We start from the raw sequence: 27,647 nt of genomic DNA, 5'->3' as shown, positions 1-27,647 counted from the left end.
ACGAAAGGATCGAGCAGATCCAGTGTGGTAGTATCGCCACCCTCGTGGCCAAAGATGATGGCCACCACCCGAATGTCCGCCCAGGGCTGCCGCCCCGGCATACCACTGCTAGAAGGGCTGGCTCTAAAATTTCGAAGGCCCGAGGGCGAAGTCTATCAAGGGGCCCAAGGGTGAAAAAACGATTGCTTGCATAAACTGATGAAACTGCGAACTCATAAGCACCAATAATTTTTCAGTAGCATCAAATATCTGATAAATTTTCTTGTCTTTGTTCCAAACCAAATATCATAGAAGCTACGGTGCATAAAAAGAAAATAGCCTCCGAACAAACCTCCAAGCCTCAAATAGTTTTCCGTGCATTTTACATATGCAAAATCATCAATGACAGTGGCAAAATCAATACTCTCCAGCATATTTATCTCCGTGGAACACATGGCCAAACTATTTAGTCTGTCGTGTGACATAGTTGATCTCAAATAGTTTTTCAGTGGCTTTAGTTTTTTTTGAGAAACTCCTTTCAACTAATGCAACAGTTACCGTTACGGTCAAGACGAGACGATATGAGGCTAAGACATTTGGATAACAATTTGCATCTCTAACAAACTCAAAAATCTCATCCGCTGACATGAGTGTGTTTGGCAATGTCAGCTGTAACACTTTTAGTTAAGAACGAAAGTCATCTAGATCAACATCAGATAACTCACTATGAGTGAAAGTTCTGATAAAATTAGTGCAACGTCTTCTTAGATCATCATCATCCAAGGACTTCAATTCTTTCGAGTTGAACAAGAAGCCAAATATACTCCCAACTAACTCAGTTCCTCAAATCTATTAGTTAGGAAAGCAATTGCACCATCAATCATCACCAGAAAGTATTTAACTCTACATGAGTCCTCCTACATTGCTTACGCTTCTTGGTTTTGGACATTTTCTTCACTGTCACTAATTTCATCAAATTGTTTTTTTTCTAGTAGTGCGCCATCTATGTTTCTATGTTTCTATGTTTCTAGGATTCTCACTTTCGGTTTTCTAATTGGCATCAACATCAACATCATTTTCCTCAACAATATTCTCAGTATCATGTGGTTGTTCTTCACCATTGGTGATATATAATTTCTCAGAATTTTGATTAGTGTCATTTCTCAACACAAATGTATTCAGTGCTCCCTTCTGAGATTCAATCAACTTATCTACTATTTTCTTGTTGTTTCTTTTCTGACAACCAGATATAGAGTCTGTTGTTCACCTTGTTTCCCATTCTAGATATTCGTTTTCTTTTGGTTGGGGCTCCCTCATCTCTCCCCAGATCTATGGGCGGATCTCTATTGGACGTCAAGTCATGTTGTTTGGTGATAGTCTCCTGCGTTAGGCTGTCGCATCCATCACCTCTCTTGTCACCGGGAAGATTTAGAATGAGCGCAACATCAGAGTTTTTCAGAGGGCCTCTCTTATGCCTTCCCGCATCGTTCTAGACATAAAGGAGGAGGCTAGGCTTTGGATCATCGCTCGTGCCAAATGCTTGTCAAATTTCACTGTGGGGGAGTAGCTTGATACGTCTCCGACGTATCGATAATTTCTTATGTTCCATGCCACATTATTGATGTTATCTACATGTTTTATGCACACTTTATGTCATATTCGTGCATTTTCTGGAACTAACCTATTAACAAGATGCCGAAGTGCCAGTTCCGGTTTTCTACTGTTTTTGGTTTCAGAAATCCTAGTAACGAAATATTCTCGGAATTGGACGAAATCAACGCCCAGGTTCCTATTTTGCCCGGAAGCATCCAGAACACCCGAGAGCCACCAGGGAGGGGGCACAGGCCCACCAAACCCTAGGCCGGCGCGGCCAGGGGGGCCCGCGCCACCCTATGGTGTGGGCACCCCTTCGACCCTCTGGCGCCGCCTCTTCGCCTATTTAAAGCCTCCGTCGCGAAAACCCTGATACGTTCGACGAAACCCAAAGAAACCTTCCAGAGCCGCTGCCATCGCGAAGCCAAGATCTGGGGGACAGGAGTCTCTGTTCCGGCACGCCGCCGGGACGGGGAAGTGCCCCCGGAAGGCTCCTCCATCAACACCACCGCCATCTCCATCACCGCTGCTATCTCCCATGAGGAGGGAGTAGTTCTCCATCGAGGCTCGGGGCTGTACCGGTAGCTATGTGGTTCATCTCTCTCCTATGTACTTCAATACAATAATCTCATGAGCTGCCTTACATGATTGAGATTCATATGATGATGCTTGTAATCTAGATGTCGTTATGCTAGTCAAGTGAGTTTTACTTATGTGATCTCCGGAGACTCCTTGTCCCACGTGTGTAAAGGTGACAGTGTGTGCACCGTGTGGGTCTCTTAGGCTATATTTCACAGAATACTTATTCACTGATGAATGGCATAGTGAGGTGCTTATTTATATCTCTTTATGATTGCAATGTGTTTGTATCACAATTTATCTATGTGCTACTCTAGCAATGTTATTAAAGTAGTTCTATTCCTCCTGCACGATGTAATGGTGACACTGTGTGCATCCGTGTTAGTACTTGGTTTATGCTATGATCATGATCTCTTGTAGATTGCGAAGTTAACTATTGCTATGATAGTATTGATGTGATCTATTCCTCCTACATATGCATGAAGGTGACAGTGTGCATGCTATGTTAGTACTTGGTTTAGTCTTTTGATCTATCTTACACTCTAAGGTTACTTAAATATGAACATTGAATTGTGGAGCTTGTTAACTCTGGCATTGAGGGTTCGTGTAATCCTACGCAATGTGTTCATCATCCAACAATAGTGTAGAGTATGCATTTATCTATTCTGTTATGTGATCAATGTTGAGAATGTCCACTAGTGAAAGTCTAATCCCTAGGCCCTATTCCTAAATACTGCTGCGTTACTACTGCTTGTTTACTGTTTCACTGTGTTACTACTGCTGCAATACTACCACCATCAACTACACGCCAGCAAGCTATTTTCTGGCACCGTTGCTACTGCTCATATATATTCATACCACCTGTATTTCACTATCTCTTCGCCGAACTAGTGCACCTATTAGGTGTGTTGGGGACACAAGAGACTTCTTGCTTTGTGGTTGCAGGGTTGCATGAGAGGGATATCTTTGACCTCTTCCTCCCTGAGTTCGATAAACCTTGGGTGATCCACTTAAGGGAAAACTTGCTGCTGTTCTACAAACCTCTGCTCTTGGAGGCCCAACACTGTCTACAGGAAAAGGAGGTGGAAGTAGACATCAAGCTATTTTCTGGCGCCGTTGCCGGGGAGGAAAGGTAAAAGGTACTCACACTCCGGACCTCGGCTACCAAGCTATTTTCCGCTGTCGTAAGTACTCAAAGCTATTTCCTTTAGATCCTGCAATTGCATCTTTTTGTTTCTTGTTTACACTAGTAAGGCATAATGGACAACAATGAGCTTTTTACTCTATTTCCTGATTTAAGACATGGATGGTTTGATCCGAAAATTAAAAAACCCATGGAACATATTAATATGAACACTTTGAATACCATTGTTGCTAATGATATGGAAAATTCTAAGCTTGGGGAAGCTGGTTTTGATGAGCATGATCTTTTTAGTCCACCAAGCATTGAGGAGAAAATTTTCTTTGATGATACTTTACCTCCAATTTATGATGATTATAATGATAGTAGTCTTTTGTTGCCACCTACTACGGAGAGTAAATTTGATTATGATTACAATATGCCTCCTATATTTGATGATAGCTACTTTGTTGAATTTGCTCCCACTACAACTAATAAAATTGATTATGCTTATGTGGAGAGTAATAATTTTATGCATGAGACTCATGATAAGAATGCTTTATGTGATAGTTATATTGTTGAGTTTGCTCATGATGCTACTGAAAGTTATTATGAGAGAGGAAAATATGGTTGTAGAAATTTTCATGTTACTAAAACACCTCTCTATGTGCTGAAATTTTTGAAGCTATACTTGTTTTATCTTCCTATGCTTGTTACTTTGCTCTTCATGAACTTGTTTATTTACAAGATTCCTATGCATAGGAAGCATGTTAGACTTAAATGTGTTTTGAATTTGCCTCTTGATGCTCTCTTTTGCTTCAAATACTATTTCTTGCGAGTGCATCATTAAAACTGCTGAGCCCATCTTAATGGCTATAAAGAAAGCAACTTCTTGGGAGATAACCCATGTGTTATTTTGCTACAGTACTTTGTTTTATATTTGTGTCTTGGAAGTTGTTTACTACTGTAGCAACCTCTCCTTATCTTAGTTTTGTGTTTTGTTGTGCCAAGTGAAGCCTCTAATCGAAGGTTGATACTAGATTTGGATTTCTGCGCAGAAACAGATTTCTATCTGTCACGAATCTGGGCTGTTTTCTCTATAGAAAAATCAGAAAAATATGCCAATTTACGTGCGTGTTCCTCAGATATGTACGCAACTTTCGTTAGTTTTGAGTTTTCTGATCTGAGCAACGGAAGTATTTATTAAAAATTTGTCTTTACGAACTGTTCTGTTTTGACAGATTCTGCATTTTATTTCGCATTGCTTCTTTCGCTGTGTTGGGTGGATTTCTTTGTTCCATTACCTTCAAGTAGCTTTGAGCAATGTCCAGAAGTGTTAAGAATGATTGTATCACCTCTGAACATGTGAGTTTTTGATTATGTACTAACCCCTCTAATGAAGTTTATGAGAAGTTTGGTGTGAAGGAAGTTTTCAAGGGTCAAAAGAGGAGGATGATATACTATGATCAAGAAGAGTGAAAGCTCTAAGCTTGGGGATGCCCCGGTGGTTCACCCCTGCATATATCAAGAAGACTCAAGCGTCTAAGCTTGGGGATGCCCAAGGCATCCCCTTCTTCATCGACAACATTATCAGGTTCCTCCCCTGAAACTATATTTTTATTCCATCACATCTTATGTGCTTTTCTTGGAGCGTCGGTTTGTTTTTGTTTTTGTTTTGTTTGAATAAAATGGATCCTAGCATTCACCTTATGGGAGAGAGACACGCTCCGCTGTAGCATATGGACAAGTATGTCCTTAGTTTCTACTCATAGTATTCATGGCGAAGTTTCTCCTTCGTTAAATTGTTATATGGTTGGAATTGGAAAATGATACATGTAGTAATTGCTATTAATGTCTTGGGTAATGTGATACTTGGCAATTGTTGTGCTCATGATTAAGCTCTTGCATCATATGCTTTGCACCCATTAATGAAGAAATACATAGAGCATGCTAAAATTTGGTTTGCATATTTTGTTTCTCTAAGGTTTAGATAATTTCTAGTATTGAGTTTGAACAACAAGGAAGACGGTGTAGAGTCTTATAATGTTTTCAATATGTCTTTTATGTGAGTTTTGCTGCATCGGTTCATCCTTGTGTTTGTTTCAAATAACCTTGCTAGCCTAAGCCTTGTATCAAGAGGGAATACTTCTCATGCATCCAAAATACTTGAGCCAACCACTATGCCATTTGTGTCCACCATACCTACCTACTACATGGTTTTTTCCGCCATTCCAAAGTAAATTGCTTGAGTGCTACCTTTAAATTTCCATTCTTCACCTTTACAATATATAGCTCATGGGACAAATAGCTTAAAATTATTGTGGTATTGAATATGTACTTATGCACTTTATCTCTTATTAAGTTGCTTGTTGTGCGATAACCATGTTCACTGGGGACGCCATCAACTACTCTTTGTTGAATTTCATGTGAGTTGCTATGCATGTTCGTCTTGTCTGAAGTAAGAGCGATCTACCACCTTATGGTTAAGCATGCATATTGTTAGAGAAGAACATTGGGCCGCTAACTAAAGCCATGATCCATGGTGAAAGTTTCAGTTTTGGACATATATCCTCAATCTCATATGAGAAAATTATTAATTGTTGTTACATGCTTATGCATAAAAGAGGAGTCCATTATCTGTTGTCTATGTTGTCCCGGTATGGATGTCTAAGTTGAGAATAATCAATAGCGAGAAATCCAATGCGAGCTTTCTCCTTAGACCTTTGTACAAAGTGACATAGAGGTACCCCTTTGTGACACTTGGTTAAAACATGTGCATTGTGATGATCCGGTAGTCCAAGCTAATTAGGACAAGGTGCGGGCACTATTAGTATACTATGCATGAGGCTTGCAACTTGTAAGATATAATTTACATGATACATATGCTTTATTACTACCGTTGACAAAATTGTTTCATGTTTTCAAAATCAAAGCTTTAGCACAAATATAGCAATCGATGCTTTTCCTCTATGGAGGACCATTCTTTTACTTTCAATGTTGAGTCAGTTCACCTATTTCTCTCCACCTCAAGAAGCAAACACTTGTGTGAACTGTGCATTGATTCCTACATACTTGCTTATTGCACTTATTATATTACTCTATGTTGACAATTATCCATGAGATATACATGTTACAAGTTGAAAGCAACCGCTGAAACTTAATCTTCCTTTGTGTTTCTTCAATGCTTTTACTATGAATTATTGCTTTATGAGTTAACTCTTATGCAAGACTTATTGATGCTTGTCTTGAAGTGCTATTCATGAAAAGTCTTTGCTTTATGATTCAGTTGTTTACTCATGTCATATACATTGTTTTGATCGCTGCATTCACTACATATGCTTTACAAATAGTATGATCAAAGTTATGATGGCATGTCACTCCAGAAATTATCTTTGTTATCGTTTTACCTGCTCGGGACGAGCAGAACTAAGCTTGGAGATGCTGATACATCTCCGACGTATCGATAATTTCTTATGTTCCATGCCACATTATTGATGTTATCTACATGTTTTATGCACACTTTATGTCATATTCGTGCATTTTCTGGAACTAACCTATTAACAAGATGCCGAAGTGCCAGTTCCGGTTTTCTGCTGGTTTTGGTTTCAGAAATCCTAGTAACGAAATATTCTCGGAATTGGACGAAATCAACGCCCAGGTTCCTATTTTGCCCGGAAGCATCCAGAACACCCGAGAGCCACCAGGGAGGGGGCACAGGCCCACCAAACCCTAGGCCGGCGCGGCCAGGGGGGGCTCGCGCCACCCTATGGTGTGGGCACCCCTTCGACCCTCTGGCGCCGCCTCTTCGCCTATTTAAAGCCTCCGTCGCGAAATCCCTGATACGTTCGACGAAACCCAAAGAAACCTTCCAGAGCCGCCGCCATCGCGAAGCCAAGATCTGGGGGACAGGAGTCTCTGTTCCGGCACGCCGCCGGGACGGGGAAGTGCCCCCGGAAGGCTCCTCCATCAACACCACCGCCATCTCCATCACCGCTGCTATCTCCCATGAGGAGGGAGTAGTTCTCCATCGAGGCTCGGGGCTGTACCGGTAGCTATGTGGTTCATCTCTCTCCTGTGTACTTCAATACAATAATCTCATGAGCTGCCTTACATGATTGAGATTCATATGATGATGCTTGTAATCTAGATGTCGTTATGCTAGTCAAGTGAGTTTTACTTATGTGATCTCCGGAGACTCCTTGTCCCACGTGTGTAAAGGTGACAGTGTGTGCACCGTGTGGGTCTCTTAGGCTATATTTCACAGAATACTTATTCACTGATGAATGGCATAGTGAGGTGCTTATTTATATCTCTTTATGATTGCAATGTGTTTGTATCACAATTTATCTATGTGCTACTCTAGCAATGTTATTAAAGTAGTTCTATTCCTTCTGCACGATGTAATGGTGACAGTGTGTGCATCCGTGTTAGTACTTGGTTTATGCTATGATCATGATCTCTTGTAGATTGCGAAGTTAACTATTGCTATGATAGTATTGATGTGATCTATTCCTCCTACATATGCATGAAGGTGACAGTGTGCATGCTATGTTAGTACTTGGTTTAGTCTTTTGATCTATCTTACACTCTAAGGTTACTTAAATATGAACATTGAATTGTGGAGCTTGTTAACTCCGGCATTGAGGGTTCGTGTAATCCTACGCAATGTGTTCATCATCCAACAATAGTGTAGAGTATGCATTTATCTATTCTGTTATGTGATCAATGTTGAGAGTGTCCACTAGTGAAAGTCTAATCCCTAGGCCTTGTTCCTAAATACTGCTGCGTTACTACTGCTTGTTTACTGTTTCACTGTGTTACTACTGCTGCAATACTACCACCATCAACTACACGCCTGCAAGCTATTTTCTGGCACCGTTGCTACTGCTCATATATATTCATACCACCTGTATTTCACTATCTCTTCGCCGAACTAGTGCACCTATTAGGTGTGTTGGGGACACAAGAGACTTCTTGCTTTGTGGTTGCAGGGTTGCATGAGAGGGATATCTTTGACCTCTTCCTCCCTGAGTTCGATAAACCTTGGGTGATCCACTTAAGGGAAAACTTGCTGCTGTTCTACAAACCTCTGCTCTTGGAGGCCCAACACTGTCTACAGGAAAAGGAGGGGGAAGTAGACATCATAGCTCTCTAGCTTTGCTCAAGTTTTCATGAACTCCTTTTTCATGGAGTTTTTTTTTTGGCCTAGGCGATTTGCCACGTTTCAAAAAATAAACGAATTTAACACCTGGAAAAAACATGTCTATGGTATGCACTTGGCCCGACAAAAACTGAAGTTGGCAGGGTAAAATCCATGTGGACCCTGGCAACATTTTCTTTTATTTTTAAAAAATAATAATCAACCGCCATTGCCTACTAGATCACATGGTGGGAGGCAGTCGCGCGCGCGTGCTAGTTTCAGAACGGTCGCCCAATAGCAGCCCCCAAAATAACACAAAACAAGGAATATTTACACCGTTTGTTTTCGAATTTGAGTTTGTTTGAGCATTCACTAAGAAAGGTAGTCTCAAGCTCACAAGGTAAGGTATGACAAGACTTAGTTCTTATCATACATGTTGTTCATTCATGAAAAGTACACTATGTACACTTGTACAGCGACACAACGAGAAGTGACATCAATCATGAACTAGTACAGCGTCAAGAATTGCCACGACGATGATGAGAATTGTAAGGATGACAGCCTGTTACAGTAAGTGGTTCTCATTAGAATCATCAGAAATTTAAAATTAAAGGCGGGAAGTGACTGACAGAAAAGTGGGCTACCCTGGATTCATTAAATTATTCTATATGGAGCTTTTACATAACATAACACTGCATTAACTAGATGACACTACCATGCTTTCATGAAGTGTGCTCACTCTCCGGACAAGACTTTGTTATTATTTCATAGGGGTGCTCATGTTCTCTGAATCACTTTGTTAATGTCACATATATATGCTCGAGATACTGAAGTGTAGAAAAGCTCATGCATGGGAGGTGGCGTTTTGGCTCACAGGAGCAAATGCTCCCATTATATAAAATAATTAAAAATTAATTTTCAAAATGTCAAAAAAAATTGACATGAATTTTTTGGTGTACATCGTGACATTCTATGTTCGTACACAAGTTTTCGTGGAAAAACAACATTTTGTGTGGTGTGTACAAAAAAGACAAAAAAATGTGTTGTACGTAGTCGTGTTACAACATCAAAATTTGTCTTTTTTTTAAGGAGCCACAGATTTTTTTATTTTTTTTTAAATTTGTGTACCAACATAAAATGTCTAGATGTACATGTAAAAATTTAGTTTAGAATTTTTTGACACTTCGAAATGTGGATTCACACAATGGGAGCAAATGCTCCTATGAGCCAAAGTGCATTTCCCTCATGCATGAATTAAAAGTATACGATGAACTGCGGCAGAGTATAACTTTTCAAGTATGCCAAGACAGCTGCCTAATTAGACATCCTATGTGACTGAATTAGCTCTAGTAACACCTTATCAGTTAACATAAGCTGTACATTCCCAGGTACTAACACCATAGCACAGCCAATGGTATAGAAAGCAAAAGTGATATATCAGCAATTGGAACAAGCAAGGTGATTGATGTTGTTAGACAGGATGGTCCTACTTTCTCCGATGAACTTGACACTAAATTTGTTACTCACCGCTACTGTGCATGCAATAAATCCTGGTTTCTCCCTCTTCTCCTCTCTGTAAAAACACAGCAGAACCGCTCCGACATACCAGGGAATGGTAAAGAGGAAACCGGCTATGAATCTTCAGAACAAGAAACTTATCGTTAGGATTATTCACGTACGATGCTTCTGTATGCCTGTACATGCATGAAACTAAGATCAAAAGGCCAAAGGTTAAAACAATGATCACTTACAGAACCCAGCCAATGCCCAACCCACAGCAAGGAAGGCGATCATTTCTATGTCCAGGTATACCCGCCTCAGTATCTTGAGCTGAATACAGATACAGTAAGATTAATGGTCCACGTAAAATATTCAAAAACTCTTTGAGTGAAATAACTAGGAAAAGTCAAGATTGTCAATTAAGCCTCAGTGCACTTAGAAGCTGCAACTATACCAACATATGCATGGGGGACTCCCTGGAATCATCATTCATGAGGGAGAGGGACAAAGGCAAGAACATGACCTACTACATCTGTATATTTTGCCAAATGGAGTTACTCGGTGGGACTAGAAGGGCACAACCACCTTATAATGTTTTATTATGTCAGATCATCAAACATTCTAACCCCAGGTTCTGCTAGGAAATGAATCGATGCTCAGTTGAGGAGCTGACAAGACAATTAACCTCCATTTTTTTCTCGCGAAAACGCAAAAGCCTTGCGTTTCGATGCATTGATAGATAAAGAAGAGTTTATGTACAAGTCCGAGGACGGACACACCACGCCATACAACTCGACCCAAGAAAAAGGAAAAAACCTAGACTAGGGGAGTAACTGGCGCACACCCCGGGCTCCCGCGTCCGCCCAAAGCCGCGCGTCAGCAACGATGTCGTTGAACAAGGATGTCACCGAAGGCCGCGCATTGTCGAAGACCGCCGCGTTCCGATGCTTCCAAATCCACCATGCCGTGAGCATGATAACCGACGAAGTGCCCTTGCGCAGCTGGCGAGGGGTAGTCCGCACCACAAGCGACCACCACTCCGCGAAGTCACCCTCAGCCGTGGGTGGGCCTGAGGTGGATCGGATCCACGACAGAACCTCAAATCACACCGTCCTAGAGAAGGAACATCCTGTAAGGAGGTGCCTCATGGTTTCAGCAGACTGATCACATAACGGGCATCTCGGCGCATGCGGCAGCCCCCGCCGTGCCAGCCTCTCACCCGTCCAGCACCTGTCAAGACAGGTCAACCAGATAAAGAACTTCACCCTAGGTGGCGCCCAGGATTTCCAGTTGAGCTTCCAAGACCCTGAGATGATTGACCCCTGGAAAAGGGTGTCATAGCAGGATACAGCTGAATACTGTCCATCCGTCGTCCACCGCCAAACCAACCTGTCCGGGTCCCCAGATAGTTGAATGTCCCTGAGTCTACCCCACAACTGGACATACTGCCACAGTGCCAGGGCGCTCGGTGCACCTACTATATCGGGGATCCAGGTGCGGTCAACCAGCGCTTCATGGACCGTGCGCGCCTTCCGTCGGCGCTTAGGAACCAACGCGTATACCTCTGGCGCCATCTCTTTGATGGACCTGCCGTCCAGCCATCTGTCCTCCCAGAACAGGGCGGATTCCCCGTTACCGACTACCATGTAGGTAGAGGCCGCAAAGACATCCAGCTCCGTCCTCGAGAAATGCATGTCCAACCCGTGCCAAGGTCGCAGGGGGTCGGTGTGCATCCTCCAGATCCAACGCACCCTGAGGCTGATGGCCGTGCGTGCGAGATCTGGGATTCCCAGCCCCCCTAGCCGAAGCGGCCTACACACCCTCGCCCAGTTGACGTGACAATGTCCGCCATTGGCGTCAGCCCTACCAGCCCATAGGAATCCTCGCAAGATTTTGTTGACCTGCTTGAGTGCTTTCTTATCAAGACCCAACACCATCAGCTGTGCAACGGTATCGCTGTGAGGACCGAGCGGATTAGCGCCAAGCGTCCTGCCCGAGGCATCATCGATGCACGCCAGGTAGGTAGCTTGTCGGCTAGACGGTCTACGAGGGGCTGGAAAGCTGCAGCCGTCAGCCTCCTTATAGACAGCGGGATGCCGAGGTATCTCACCGGAAACGGCGCTAGCTGGCACTCCATGAGTTCAGCAGCGCCCGCGGCCTCAGCCTCTGAACAGGCAATGGGAGAGACCGAGCAGTTGGCGAAGTTGGTGCGCAGCCCTGATGCATGGCCAAAGAGCTCCAGGATCCCGCGCACTGCGCGGAGATCCGTCTCATCTGCGTGGCAGAAAATCACCACATCATCCGCATAAAGCGACACCGACGTCGCTAAGTCCCGCCGCGCTAAGCGCCGCAGCACCCCAAGTTCGATCGCCTTAGCCAACAACCTGTTGAGAGTGTTCATCATCAGAACAAACAGCGCTGGCGACAGGGGGTCTCCCTGTCTCAGGCCCCGTCGATGCCAAATCGGGGGGCCTGGCTCGCCATTGAGCATCACCCTAGTACTCGCAGTGGATAGGAGGATGGACACCAGTTCACGGAACCTCGGCCCAAATCCTAACTTGCGGAGGATCTCCAGAAGGAAACCCCAAGAAACGGAGTCAAAGGCGCGTGCAATGTCCAGCTTGAGCATCACCCGTGGCTCCTTCTCCCGGTGTAAGAATCTAGCTGTCTGCTGGACCAACATGAAGTTGTCGTGGATACAACGCTTGCGAATGAACGCGCATTGGTTACGATCCACCAGCGACTCCATCCTAGGGGCTAGACGAGTGGCGAGCGCCTTCGCAACCAGCTTGGCAAAGATATGGATCAAGCTGATTGGGCGGTAGTCTCCGAGCGCAACCGCATCCGGGCGCTTAGGCAGCAGGGTCAGCAAGGCCTGGTTAAGACCTTGGAACCCGCGCCCGCACAACGTGAACAGCTTGTCGAAGGCTGCCATGAAGTCACCCTTAACCACTCCCCAGCACTTCTGAAGGAATTCAGCCGTGAACCCATCAGGTCCCGGCGCCTTGCCCACCGGCAGTCGCCGAATCACCTCCCAGATCTCATCCTCCGTGAACGCCGCCTCTAACTCCGAGAGGTCTTCAGAGTGGGTGTCCAGGAAGTCCAAGTCCAGCGAGTGCTGTCTATCCACCGAGGTGCCGAGCAGGCCCTCAAAGTGTGTGAAAGCAGCTTCAGCCATGGCTGCCTGGTCAGAAATGACCGCGCCTCCCACCTGCAGGCTGTGGATCACGTTCTTCTGGCGACGGTACGCCGCGTGTTGATGGAAGAAGGCCGTATTGGCGTCCCCCTCCTTCAGCCACGCGATCTTGGCCCGCTGCCTAGCCATAGTGCGCTCCAGCGAAGCCAGGCCCAGGTAAGCGTGTTTGAGGTGCGCCATGAGTCGGCGCTCATCCGGTGATAGCTGTCTAGTCTCCATGGCCACATCCAGCCTAAACACGACCTCCCGCGCTATCATCAGCTGCAGTTTGACACATCCTACCTTTTTGTCACTCCAGCTTAGCAAGCTTCGCGCCGTGCGCTTAAGCTTTGCGGTGAGCCGCCGGAAGGGGTCTGGGTCACCCTCCACAACATCCCAGGCGCTTCGCACAGCGTCCTCAAAACCATCCAACTTCAGCCAGAAGCGTTCGAACTGGAACCTCTTCCGCCCCGCTGATTTGGTGGTGCAATCCAGGAGGAGTGGGCAGTGGTCAGCCACCACCGTTGCCAAGCAGCGCAACATGCAGCTGCTATGCAGTTCCTCCCAGGCAACCGAAACAAACACCCGATCCAGCCGCACCAGAGTGGGCGTTTCCCGCTCATTCGACCAAGTGTAACGCCGTCCATGTAGGTAGATCTCCTTCAGCTCGCAATCGTTCAGAAAGCACCGGAATCTTCCCATCATCCTACGGTTGAGATTACCGTTGTTCTTGTCCTCATCCCGGTATATCAAGTTAAAGTCCCCGCAGAGGGCCCAAGGTCCAGGGTGACCTCTGCGGACCTCGCGGAGCTCCTCCAGGAAGGCGACCTTGTCAGCCTCAGCCTGAGGTCCATAGACACAAGTCAGCCACCACTCAGCGCCACCACCCGAAGGGGAGACCCTGGCCGTAACACTGTTAGCACCGTAGTGTGCGCTGTCGAGCTGCACCACCCGGCTAACCCAAGCCACAATGATACCCCCCCGAGTGTCAGCCGCAGGCAAGCAGAAGTAAGCGTCAAACTCTGCGCCAAGCGCTTCTATTATGATAGCCTGAGTTACAACAGATAGCTTTGTCTCCTGGAGACATACAATGGTCGCACCCGTAGTACTTACTACACTCCTAACACCCGAACGCCGTGCGCGATCATTGAGGCCTCGCACATTGGCCACGAATACTTTAGGTTCGTACAACATAGCAGCGTCGCAGAGCACCCGTGGACCACCACCAGGGGTCAGGCCTCAATGAGGCGACCACCCGTCATCCCCAGCAGTGGTGGAGAGCAGCCTCTGATCGTCTCAAGTGACCACCCGTAGAACTCCGCAATCGCCTCGATCATATCGTCCGTCAGGGGGAGCTCATACATCCTGTGGTACGCCTCTAGGGCAGCCTCCGACGGCGCCTCATCCCCTTTGAGGAGACCAAGCTTGCGCATGAGGTTGCGCACCGCCTTCATCTCAGCGCTAAGGCCTCCTGGTTGCCCCGCGATCCTCGAGCTCCGACGAGGCTGGAAGTTGAGCTCCACAAGTCTGCGTCGAACAGCAGGGGTTTGCAGGAGGGCATCCGACCGCGATTTCGCCGCTGTGAGAAACTCCCCCAGAGTTCGGGGCCTGGCCACCGTGGGTAAAGGTCGTGGGGGCTGTCGGGTCCTCTGGAACACCAAAGGTGGCGAAGCGAAGCGGCACACCGTTGGAGTGGTGGTAGATTGGCCCACGTCGCGTGTGACTCGCGCCGGGGTTGGGTCCACCAGAATCTCTTCATCCACGCCCTCACCATCAGAATCATCCTCCTCGGAACATCGCGCCTTCGAAGAGGCAGCAGCCGTGCAAGGATCCGCCAGTTGTAACACGGGGGAGAGGCACTTGTCGAGACGATCAATAGCGGGTAGATCAGCCACGTCATTTGGCGGGAACTCCACGTTTGAAATCACCTCAGGCACCGGCGCAAGGGCTGCCACGTGCTCACCCTCCTAGACCTGGCCCATCTGCTCGTCCTCAGCAGCCCGCGGCATGGCAGGCTGGGCCCGGCCCACCTGAGTGGCTGCCTGCAGTGCTGGCGCCAGGGTGGCCGATCCCGCAGCTGGGCTTGGGCCTCGGTCTGGCGGACCCAACATGGGGCTGCCCAGCTCGGGGGACGTGGACGTCCTCGTCGTTGTCTTCTCCCACGGACAGCCAGACTCCACCGATGCGAGCGCTTGGACGAAAGAGAGCTCAGGCTGGCCTTGACCGGTCGCAGCGGAAGAGGGCAGGACCACGACGGATCCTACCCGAACCTCCGCGCCCATGTGCACGGCGTCCTTCGTCGCCACCCTACCCGTAGCTGTCGCGGGCGCAACTTCGTCTTCACCCTCCCGCACAGCAACTGCCAAAGTGTCAGGGCAGACCGGGTCAAGAGTCCCCAACGGTGCAATAGCAGATACGTCCAAGGTGGGGGCGCTCCCAGCAGCCCCAGAACCATCCAAGGCATTGGCGCTTTGTGCAACAGCAGCCCCAGAACCATCCAAAATGCCGGCGCTTTGCTCAACAGCAGCCATGGCTTTTTCCTTCAGCGCCCTGATCTTCTTGCCCCCACGCCTCCTCCTTTTTGCTTTGCTAGCTTGGCCTGATGTGGACTGGTCAACAGGTCCAACCACCGCGCCAGACGACAGCGTCCTCGTGGCCCCAGTTTGGCGGGCGCCGGCCTGCCCCGCCGATGGAACCGTGCCGCCGCCGGCGCCAGCCCCAGGGAGAACGTCGGGGACGCCACGCGTGTACTGATACTGCCTCGTCGCCGGCCAGCCCGCCGTCCTTCCGTCGTCGCCACCGCCCGCCGCCGCACCTCCCGGCGTGGGACGCCGGAAGTCGACGGTGCGCGTGACATGGACAAGGAGAGGGTAGGCGAGCGTGCTGACATGGGGAGGAACCACGGCTTGCGACGGAGCGGCCATGTCCGCCAGCGAGGGTGGGTCGTCCGGCTCGACGACGTGGAGGTCGACCTCCCGCGGGATCGCCGCCGGGTCGAGGCACCAGGCCGAGAGGCGCAGCACACCCATATCTGCACGGCTACGAGTCAGGGGATGCAAACGCTCGACCCATGCCGACGGAGCCATGATCTCCTCCGCCGTAGCGAGGCTCCAAGCGTTCGCCGGCACACCTTCGATCTCCACCTCCGTGTGTACGCAGAGGCCACCCGAGGCTGCGTGCGTGCGCCGCGACCAAGGTCGGAGAAGAAGCCGGAAGAACGGGGAAGCCAACACACCATCACCTAGCACACGGTCACGGTCCGCACACTCGGCAAAGTAGAGGAGGAAATCCTCCGGCCGGTGGCAATGGACGGAGAAGCTCCCCGGCTCGAGTCCGTGCACATCTTCCAGCGCCTGGGCCACCTCCTCAGTCGTGACCGTCCGGCGCACACCGACGATCACCGCCAGGAGTGCTTTGGAGAGCGCCTCCTCCGCGTCGACAATCTCCGGTGTGCGGGGAAGGACACAGACAGCACGCGCTGGGCGTCTCGCCAGCTCGCCACCCACCGCCGGCGTGCGCAGGCCTAAAGGCATCACCTGCTCCTCCGCACCCCTGCGCGGGCGCGCAGCATCCGCGGCGCGACGGACCGCCGGCAGAACTGGCGCCATCGTCCTCTCGTCGACCGGTGGCCTGTTGCCAGGGATTGGCACCGGGGCAACCGTCCGAGCCGCGCCTGCGTCGCGCGCGTCACGGCGCCCAAAGGCGCCACCTTGATTCACCCTTGGCAGCGCAGCTTCCCGGCGAGGCACCGCAGCACCCGCAGCGCAGCTATGCCCGGCGAGCCGTGTCACCGATCCTTGGTGGCGCTTGCATCCGGCGCGGCGCCACCAGCGTCCGGTCACCGCCAACCTCGCGCGCCACGACATGGCGCTGCACACGCGGCGCCCAAAGGCGCCACCTTGATTCACCCTTGGCGGCGCGGCTTCCGGCGAGGCACCGCAGCACCCGCGGCGCAGCTACGCCCGGCGAGCCGTGTCGCCGATCCTTGGCGGCGCTGCATCGGCGCGGCGCCAATAGCGTCGGTCACCGCCAACCTCGCACGCCACGACATGGCGCTGCGCACGCGGCACCACGGCAGCTGGTGCAACTCCGGCGCACGCGCACGGAGCCCACTGCGCCCTCACCCACCCGACGAGCCCGCCCGCCGTCGTTCACCCGCTTCCGCGACGGCTCATCCCCAGTTGGCGGCGACGCGGGCCGAGGCGGGCGCGGGAGCGAACACTCCCTCGCCATGTGCCCAGCCTCACCGCAGCGGAGGCAGACGGGCCCCGTCAAGCAGTCCGCAGCGCGGTGGCCAGGCTGGGTGCACAGCAGACACAGGCCGTCGAACTCAGCATAGGCGCCGACGTCGTGCACGGGGCGCGCCATCTTCGCCGCAACTTTCTTGCCCCCGCGGCGGCCCCTGGCGCGCTTGCGGGTGACATGGGACGGCTCCTCCCACGGGGCTTGGTCCTCCTCGTTGAGCAGGTCGTCGGAGTCGTCCAACCCGTCGATGGCGGTGCTTGCCTCCTCGCACCGCACCACGGACCTCACCTCAGGGCGACGGCGAGAGGAGATCTGCGCGTCGGCATGCTCGTCCTCGACGTCCCCGGCCAGCACCTGACGGTACGACCGCGGCGTCTCCTCGGAGTCGGAGCCACGGCCGCCGCGCCAGCGGTCTTCCCGGCCGCGCGGGCTCGCCGACCGGACCGGGGATGGGGTTGGGGAAGGGGAAAGCGAGGCCATGGTCGGGGAGGGGACCGCCGCCGCCGCGGCGACGGGGCGGACGAGGGGGGCCTCGCCTCGCAGCACTCTCTCGCTGCGCTCTCTCGCTCACAATTAACCTCCATGACATGCTAAGAAATGGAAACATGCCACTTTCGCTACACTTATGAGCAACTGGGCAGAAATTATTCGTAATGAAACAACTAGCATACAACAGAAAGGACAGCACCTACATCAAACAGAGGGCAGGACCCTAAAGGCCAACTTGGATCAAGAGCAACTGAAATAAGAGTGCAGAATTGCAATAGGGTTTTCGATTCCATCAGTCGCACACCCAATTCTGATCAACATTTACAAGTTCTCGCGGCGTCTATCAGACAACTCCCCCCTCTGCGCCAGGAACCCATATTGGAAGGAAGGAAGGATCTGAAAATTACCGGTCCCAGAGTGGTAGCCGCTGCGGTTACGCGAGTAGCGCTGGCCGAAGAGGCCGGGGGGCTGGACGGGCTGCGGGTACCCGACATGGTAAGTGTTCGTCTAGGTGACACAACGTTCAATAGAGGGGATGATGTCACCGTGTATTGGTGTCCTCAAGTTCTATTGTGAACTTGTGAGTTTGGCGTCTCCATCTTCGTCTGGACGAAGCTGGGATGATCTTCTGGCCTTTTTCAGTATTAGCTTCTCGGGGACGGTGTTCTCTCTTGATCTTGTCGCCGACATCTTCTGCTCTAGGTTAACGATTTTCCAACCATAGAGTTTGGGTTTTTTACAATCTTTATCCGAGATGAGTTTTGCTACGTTAGATGTCCATAATCAGCATCGAGCTTTGCTCGCAGCGCGTCGCCGAGGGTTGCAAAGGAAAGTTTTTGAAACCTGTACAGTGAGTTTCCTTACTGTGTTGCAGAGGAAAGTTGGTGTTGAACCTTTCAAAAACTTAAGCCTTTTCCGATTAAAAAAAGGCTGAGGTGTCTTCGCCTGCACCGACGTCCACTACGGCTGCTGGCTGGGTCTACAGTAATCTTTGTTGCTTGGCGTGTATGCTTCGACCCGGAACTCCCGCCACACGTTCGGATATGCCGACAGCGACGCCCATCAAAATGTGAGCATCACTTTGATGCAGAGGCCGGGGTTTACCCCATTTCGAAAAAAAAAATCAAAACATGAGCAGCGTCCAACCACACTGCCCCACCATATTTCAACTCGGCGAGCTTTCATTTTAAGAGCTACTTTCAACTAAATGTTTACAAACAATTACAAACTCCTACAGAGCTACTTTCAGAATCAATGACTGAATTTCAGAAATTAGAGCTCTCAAAATGAATCGATAAACTTCGAAAAATTTAAAACACACATTCAGAAAATTCTTAAGAAAAAATATGACACGACTCTCAGAAATTACATGCAAATCGAGGAACTTTCATTTTGAGAGCTTTCGAAGATTACGAGTTAAACTTTTGAATACTGGAGAATCATTACCAAATAGACTTTCAGAAGCTTCACATGAACTTTGAAATTAACAACAAGTATGAAAATATTGGCCATTCCTCTACCTTGTCCTGGCAACGGCTTGGATAGCTCCATTGGGGGCGCGCTCGATGCGGTGGCCATGAAACCGTGGCAGAGAGGCCGCAACCTCAGGCACACGACCGCGGCTGACGCAGCAAAGAGAGAGAGAAAGAGGGAACGCGGGAAGAGAGCTCGACGGCGGCAGAGAGGGTCTCTCTCTCTCTCTTCGTGGAGCGCTGGAGCTTTGATGGAAGCGTGACTCTAACGGAAGGGATAAGGCTGGATGCATGAAGATCTTGGCTAGAATTATACATAAAGTAGATGAGGCCGACATGAATTAGCTGTCCACCACCACATAGGCACAAACTGCTATTTTGACCGGGAAGATCACACGTCTCATTCACCGGAACCGATTCGTCCCAGCTGCAGACCACGTCCTTCGGGGTAGTGGCATCCGTCTCGAAGATGACCCGACATCAACCGTTAACTGGATCGCCTGAATGCAAGCCATCGCCTCAGCATGTAGGGCATCAGCTAGATAAGGAACCATGACTGGGTGGTGTCCATCTGCAGGTTCTGCGCTGTCCTGCCGAAAACCTCCTTCCACAGGTGTTCAGCATATTCAGTGCAGTGAACGGTGCAGCTCGTCGCAACTGCATCTACCGAAGGACGCTTGGGATCGATGGTGACGAAATTTGGTTTCGTTTCTGGTCCCAAATTTATCCGTAGAAATCGAGTTTAACACTGTAACGACTAACCAGAGCAAGGCCTTGTTTAGGATGATCTCGTATATTTCAAGAAATTCCATTACATTTATACGAGAGGTGCCGATCCTGAAGTTTAGAATCAAAGGGGGTTTGAGGGTGTCCCCGCATGTATTTGTTAGAAAAGTTTGTGTGGTTTAGATTTTTTTTTCCAGCATGGACACTTGTGAACTTTGCCTAAAAGAATTTCACATGATTTGTTTATAGAACTTGAACCCTGGTAAAGTTCTATTTAGAGCATCTTCAGTCGCGTCCCCCAAAGCAATTTGGGGCGCGCCGGACCAAAAATCCGTTCCAGCCGCGTCCCCCAAAGCCCATTTTTGTCCGGCGCGGCCCGATACGGTGTCCGGCGCCCCGAGCCCGTCCCCGTCCCACAGGGGACGCTCCGGGAACGCCGGACACACCGAAAAGCGAGGCGGGGAGTGGCGGGGCCGACCCGTCAGCGGCACAATAAATTTTAACCTAACCGTCGCCTACCTCGCGACGGAAGTTATTGGCTTTGCAGCGACTGTGCAGTTCCCGCAACGATGATGCAGTTCCCGCAGAGACGCAGCGACGCGTCTCGTCGCGCCTACCTCTGCGTGCCGGCGTTAATGAGCGCCACCGCTCCACCGCCTCCCTCCGGCCTATAAAAAGGGCCGCCTCTCATCGTCCCTCTCACACACAAACCCTAGCGCCTCTCTCCCAAACCCTAGCGGCCACCATCTCAACACGAGTCGACGCTATGTCTGGTAGAGGCGGAGGCTGACCTCGCGGCCGTGGTCGTGGTCGTGGCCGTGGCCGCGGCAGAGCTGAACGCTCGCCGGCGCCTTCCACGTCGTCGTCTTCATCGTCGGAGATGGACGTGGAGCCGGGCGTGCTGTTCGAGTTCGTCCTCGTCCTCAAGGGCGACCCGCGCGGCATCCAGAGGCTGCCGGACTCCTTCACCAAGTACGTCGCCGGCGACGACCGCCCGCGCATGATGCATCTGCGGGAGGCTCCGTGCGGCTACTACCGGTGGATCGCTGACGCGATCTACGACGCGCGCTGCAAGATGTACCTCAACATCGGCTGGGAGAAGTTCGCGCGCCACCACAGCCTCGAAGCCGGCTTCATCCTCCTGTTCTCCTACTTCGGCGACAGGGACATGAGCGTCAAGGTCCTCGACGTGACGCGCTGCCGCCGGGACTACCACGGCGACAACACCGACGAGGAGGATGACTGAGTGTTGTTTTTTCGCAGCGAATACGTGCACGGAGGTTTCTGGCTGTTATTCCTCGGAAGAACCAACAGGGGCACCGTCACCAGCTGGATTTTCCAGTTTCGGTGACTGGGTGTGCCCTCGAGTGTTCTTTCTTGGCAGCGAACACACGAAACCTGCGATGACCGGCCTAGTTAGGTTTAGTTTTTTTGCAATATTATATATTTGTGTCCACCATGGTTCCAATTATGTATTAGTTCGTGGAAACCATGTTCCTAACTATGTCTTCGTGTAAACCATGTTCCCAATTATGTATTAGTTTGTGGAAATTGAAATAAAAATGCCAAAAAAATATTTTAAATATTTGGGGGCGGCGTTTGGGGGATGCGGCTGGGGTGCGGCTGGGGAGCGACGTCCCTCAAATGCGGCACGAACGAAACACGTCCCCCAAACGCTCAATCCGACGCGGTTTGGGGGACGCTTTGGGGACGCGGCTGGAGATGCTCTTAGGTCGTTTGATTCAGAAGATTGTATTTCTTACGAAAAAGAGGCACTCTATTTGTATGGCCTCTCTGTGCTTCTAGTGGTATGTCCATCATGTTGTGCTCCAAATTATCCATAGCCTCTTTGATTGGCAAGATTCTCACACACAGGATCGAAAAAAAAAACAGAATTGACATATCATCAAATCTTACAAAAAATTGATTTGTCTAAAAATGAAAGTATGAAGGATTCTTTCCGACAGGTTTAAGGATGCAAATATTTCTATGAAGTGTATTTGAAAGGATTCATTATAAAAAAATTAAAACACTATTAAATCCTACAAATCAAACAATCAACATATGAAGAAAAAAAATCTGATCTTCAAAAATTCTCATGGCAAATTATTTAAATCAGAAGTGGCCCCCAATTTTTAATCCTGTAATACTCAAGAATACATGGAAATTTCATCCTATGGTAATCCTGTCTTGTATGAGAAACAAATGTTCCGAATATTGGAGACGCGGGATTACAGCACACACCACTTGGGTCCTAAAGTGGATTTAATTATTGAAAGGGCTCCCATATGAATTCTAGAGTATTGTAATCATATGAATGTTTTTTAGATAGGTTGTTTGATTTGTATGAATCCCGTAGTTTTTTTTCCATGAGTGTTCCATTGTAAAATAGGGAATTTGTATGTACTTGAACATCTTGAAGAATATGCATTATCCTATGTTATTTTTATGTTGAAAGATCCTTTGGGAATCAGAATTTTGTAGAAACTGCACATACAGTTCTATTTTGCTTTTTTACTTTGAACAGGGAAAGCGCCCAAGAGGACCCATGAGCTTCATTTATAAAGAGGCGGACAAACTTTTACAAAGAGGACCGAAAAGAAACTAAGGTTGCAACACATTCCTCACAAATTACCTACACCCTATGACCCACAATAAGTGTCGGAGGTTTAGTTCAATTTTGGACTAAATTGAATTGAAGCCCTGATACTTCTTATGGATCAGAGGGAGTACTTGTCATTTGTCACATACTTCTTAGAGCAGATATGAACAAACTAGCAATGATAAACAAGGAACAGTATTCTCGCATTCACAACGCAGGGTCATCTCCATCTGATTCAGACTTGATTCTCCTTGCCAGACATTGTTTTTTTTTTTTTTTTTTTGGCACAAGAACACATTTAACATTCAAAGTTGACAATCAAAATACATCGCAGAAGACATGATATGGAAGTCTTTATTCATTTGTGAAATGTACAATATGTACAGTTGTGCCATCAATAATGATGAACCCGGACTTCAGAGGGTACAACTACCGCGATGATGATGAGAATTGTACCTATGACAGCCTGTTACAATAAGTGGTTCTCGTTAGAATCATCAGAAACGCAACATTAAAAGTGGTACTTAACTGACAGATAAGTGGTCTACACTGAACTTCATTAAACTATTTCAGTATGGAGCTTTTACATAGCATTACACTGCATTAGCTAGATTACACTACCATGATTTTACAAAGTGTGTTCACTCTCCCGACTAACCTTTTTTACTGTAGCATAAATATGCCCTAGCTGCATATTAACATTTTCATGCATTCTTTGATAAGGGTGCTCATGTTCTCTGAATCACCTTGTTAACGTCACATAGATATGGTCCAGATACTGAAGTGTAGAAAAGTTCATGCATGAATTAAAATGATAGGGTGTCCTACTGCCGAAGAGTATGATTTTCAAGTATGCCAAGACACCTGCCTAATTAGACATCCTATGTAATTAACTCGACTAGTATCTTCTTCATTTGAATCCGTTATTTTAATGCTTCTGAACAAACAGATCCAACAACTTGACTGAACCAAACTAAAAAAAATCTCATTAGCTTCTTCGGTTGGGGCTAACATGAATGCACCACTAATATGATTCTTGATTCATTAATTGTTCCTGATTCACGATCCAATTTTTTCAAAAATCTTATAAGAATAACAAGATCAAAAAAATGCTCAACTAATCTCCGTTTTCTGGTATACTAGTATATTACATATGGAAACAGATATTTTGAGGAACAAAGGAAACAACATGCAGAAACTTTATATACAATCCTGACACCGAGATAACTGGACCATTGTTTAGGTTCACATCAGCATGTCATGAAAAAAGCTCTCAAACGCAAAAATTGCTATATCAGCAATTGGAACAAGCAAGGCAATGTAGCAAGGCAATGTATGTTGTTGTTAGACAGGAACAGGATGAACTCGGCACAAAACTCTTTACTCACCGCTACTGCGCATGCAATAAATCCTGGTTTCTCCCTGCGATCCCTTTTGTAAAAACACAGCAGAAGTGCTCCAGCATACCAGGGAATGGCACCAAAGATAAAACCGAGTATGAATCTACAGAACAAGAAGCCTATCGTTAGAATTACACAGATGCAACTAAAGCAACCACATAGTTCACTGCAAATTTATGTCAAAGAGTGATTATTCACGTATGATGCTGCTGCACATGAAACTAAGACCAAAAGAAAAAAAAAAGTTATGACAATGATCACTTACAGAACCCAGCCAATGCCCAACCCACAGCAAGGAAGGCGATCGTAACCATGTCCACGTACACCTGCCTCGGTATCTTGAGCTGAAAACAGGTACAGCAAGATTAATGCTCCACGTAAAATTCTTGTCTAGAGACTCTTTTACTCTGATAACTAGGAAAACTTAAGATTGTCATATTAAGCCTCAGCCGCAACAATGGCAACATATGAGTGGGCGACTCCCTATAATCATCATTCATCAGAGACAAAGACAATAACACTACATCTGCTACTTCCTGTATATTTGCGAAATGGTGAGATCAAAAGGGCAGAACGCCCTTTAATCTTTTATGTCAGATGGTCAGATCTATCAAACATTCAAACCCAATGTTGTGGTAAGAAATGCACCGATGCTCACTTGGGGAAGCTGATTAGACAATTGACCTCCATGCCATGCTAAGAAATGGAAACGTGGTATGCTTATTACACAACTACTCCTGGTGACTCAAATTGAGTTAATCATTTATTTTCTGGATTTTTTTTGCAAAACTATATTGTAATGGAACAACTCCATACAACAGATGGATAGCACCTACATCAAACAGAGGACATGGCGATAAAAAGGTCAACTTGGACTGAAATAAAGAATGCAGAACTGCAACAGGATTTTCGACCCTATCAGTCAGAGCAATCAGTTTGACACCAAAAGATGAAAACGTCCCAAAAATCGGGCCCCCGATTCCACCCAGCCACAGCGATAATTCTGATCCCACCACTTCCACACCCAATTCCGATCCCACCACTGGACCATTTCCCCACACCAAATTCTGATCAACATTTACAACTTCTCGCGGCGCCGAGCAGACAGATTTCCAAATTGTACTTCTCGACCGCGTTCGTCTCACCCACCCAGGAACCCGAGATCGGAGGAAGGATCTGGAAATTACCGGCCCCGGAGTGGTACCCTCCGCGGTTGCGCGAGTAGCGCTGGCCGACGAGGCCGGGGGGCTGGACGGGCTGCGGGTACCCGACGACCGGGGGGCGCGGGGGCGGGTAGCTGGGCGGGCCCTGGAACGTCCCGTACTCCCCTCCGCCACCGCCACCGCCACCGCCGGCCTTGGCCTTGTCGCCTTCGTCCCCGCTCATCTCTGATCTCTCCTCTCCTCCCCTGCTTCGCCTCGCCTGCCTAACTCCTCGGTGTCTTTTTTCGTTTCTTTTCCTGGCACATCACTCCTCAGCTCGTGGCTCATCACTCTGAAACTCCGTTGGTCGTATGTGGCCCGTCACATGGAAACGTGGACGGCTTGAGATCGACGGTGAGAATTTTTGTCTTTGGTCTCTCGCGACAACGGAATTATTGATACGATTCGCCTGCTTCGACCACTTTGTCAAGGAGATGTTGACGAAGATCATGGACAATTTCGACTAGTTTTCTACTCCATGCTCCAAAAGGCTGAATTGTCCTCTCCTCCTGCGAGGTCGACTGCAGCTAGGTCAATCGTGATCTCTAAAGAATTATGTAGTGACATATAGGTTCAGTGGAATCCAAATACTATAGCAAATACTATAGTGCTCTGAAATCCCTATTCTTTTCGGATCTTCAAACTTTTGAAATAAGATCTTTGCACATAAAGGATGCCCGTATGTATGTGCGGTGCGAGCCAAGTTTATACCCAAATTCGAACATATATAGCTTACGCAAAAATCACAAGTTTAGTCTAAAGAAAATTTCACCCTCACTTTATAAAGCTGGTGCCAATGCAACACCCCACTATAGCCTCGCCACGTCAGCTTTTACCCTCACTCTCACCCCACTCTCACTTCACTCTCACCCCACGGTGCCAGTGCACGGGCTATAGTGACAGCTCTCACTTCTCTCTCCTCCCTACCGCCTCCCTACCGCCCCCACTAGCACCGCTATCGCCTCCAACCCGGGCTATAGGCGGGCGGTACCAAGCTCTACCGCCGGGCGGTGGAACCACCGCCCGCCTACCGCCCCGCTACCGCCTTGCTGCGGGCGCTACCGCCCGCGCTATAGCCTGCGTTGGTACCAGCCTAACTTAGTGATAAAAAATTTCATTTAGTAATCTCTGTTGCTCGCCGCGTGCGCTTTGAACCCCCACGAAACTAGCACCGCACACTCCGACAGCGACATAAGCGATCAGCGTCGAACCACGCAAGAGACCACACACCTGCCTTATCCTTTTTCCACGCAAGTATTATTTACAAACATTTTTTCTGTTGTGACTAAATTTTGATAAAGATATATCTATCCACTAAAACATGTTTATATAAATCCATGTCTAGATAAAACAAGTCAATTAATTTGGAACGGGGACTGCTATAACCTCTAAAAAAAATAACCTCTAGTCAAAATCAGGGACGGACTTTCCGAAATTAAAGCTTTTGCTTTTCTTCTCGAAAAGCTTTTGAAAAAAATAAGAATATATGAAAGAAATATGATAACTATATAAACTACTTCCTCAGGTTGTACATAGATTTTGTTCCATATTAGTTTGCATTTCCTTTCAAAAATTTCCGATAGGAAAGGATGTACTCCCTCCATCCATAAATGATCAAATTTTATTCAAGCCCTATCTAGATGTATTAGAAAAAAGATTTAGAATGGAGAGAGTAGGTAGCTTTCCAAAATTACGAGTTGATTTTTTTTTCAATGTTAGAGCATCATTACCTAACAGACTTTCCGAAGTTTCATAGTACAGTATGAATTTTGAAATTAACAACTAGTGAACTACTATCATAAAATCAAATCGGCCTTTCGTGTACCTTGTCCTGGATACGGATAGGGATACGCCTTGGCAGGCTCGAACGGGGGCGCGCTACCTTGTCCTGGCACCGGCTTGCCCATCTCCATCTGGGGCGCGGTCGGTGGGGCGGCCATGAAACCGTGGCACAGAAGCCCTACGAGCTACGACGGCGGCCGCTACCTCGCTCACACGCCGGCGGCTGACGCAGCAATGGGGGAACGGGAAGAGAGCTCGACGGCGAACCGCGGCAGAGGGTCCCTCCTCTCTCTCTTGGTGGAGCTCTGGAGCTTGATGGAAGCGTGTTGTCGCGGGAAGAGATAACGTTGGAGCTGGATGCGTGAAGGCTTGGCTAGAAGATATAGCAAGGTACTAGGTGCGGTCGACATGAATTTGCTGTCACGCGCACAGCCGCGCGCGCACCACGCCAGACGCCACCGCGTGCTGCTTTTTGGACTTGGCACATCATACTACTACTTCTCCCTGACTCATTCACCATCCGACAAATGGTCACATCAGAATCCTTCTTCTTCGGGGGTAGTGGCATCCGTCTCGAAGATGACCTCGACACGTACCGGCATCAGCCGCGAAATTGGGCCGCTTGAATGCACGCCATGGCTTC

At 48.4% G+C, this 27,647-nt stretch overlaps 2 protein-coding genes across 5 annotated transcripts; both read right to left on the bottom strand.

Moving 5' to 3' along the window:
- Positions 1 to 8,749: 8,749 nt before the first annotated feature.
- On the bottom strand, positions 8,750 to 19,594 carry LOC139838465 (large ribosomal subunit protein eL20z-like). The gene is made up of 4 exons (XM_071828093.1): positions 19,341 to 19,594; positions 10,163 to 10,241; positions 9,939 to 10,050; positions 8,750 to 8,973 (listed from the first exon to the last, which is right to left on the bottom strand). The coding sequence occupies exons 1-4, from the start codon at positions 19,396 to 19,398 to the stop codon at positions 8,908 to 8,910; spliced, it is 315 nt and encodes a 104-aa protein (XP_071684194.1). The 5' UTR covers positions 19,399 to 19,594; the 3' UTR covers positions 8,750 to 8,907.
- A 3,350-nt stretch (positions 19,595 to 22,944) lies between these two features.
- Positions 22,945 to 27,344, bottom strand: LOC127342165 (large ribosomal subunit protein eL20z). Of its 4 annotated transcripts, none has more exons than XM_051368113.2 (4): positions 27,048 to 27,344; positions 24,286 to 24,358; positions 24,009 to 24,123; positions 22,945 to 23,086 (listed from the first exon to the last, which is right to left on the bottom strand). In XM_051368113.2, exons 1-4 carry the CDS (start codon positions 27,160 to 27,162, stop codon positions 23,015 to 23,017), a joined length of 375 nt encoding a protein of 124 aa, XP_051224073.1. In that variant the 5' UTR covers positions 27,163 to 27,344; the 3' UTR covers positions 22,945 to 23,014. The 4 variants fall into 4 exon arrangements, with proteins under 4 accessions (XP_051224073.1, XP_051224072.1, XP_051224071.1 ...); XM_051368112.2 differs by having other exon boundaries at positions 24,286 to 24,364; positions 27,048 to 27,333; XM_051368111.2 differs by lacking the exon at positions 27,048 to 27,344 and adding an exon at positions 25,208 to 25,897.
- Positions 27,345 to 27,647: the final 303 nt, after the last annotated feature.

Source organism: Lolium perenne, chromosome 3 (genome assembly GCF_019359855.2).
Source record: "Lolium perenne isolate Kyuss_39 chromosome 3, Kyuss_2.0, whole genome shotgun sequence".
Lineage (NCBI taxonomy): Eukaryota > Viridiplantae > Streptophyta > Magnoliopsida > Poales > Poaceae > Lolium > Lolium perenne.
The sequence above is the reverse complement of the archived record's forward strand: the minus strand, read 5'-3'. Positions and strand labels throughout refer to the sequence as shown.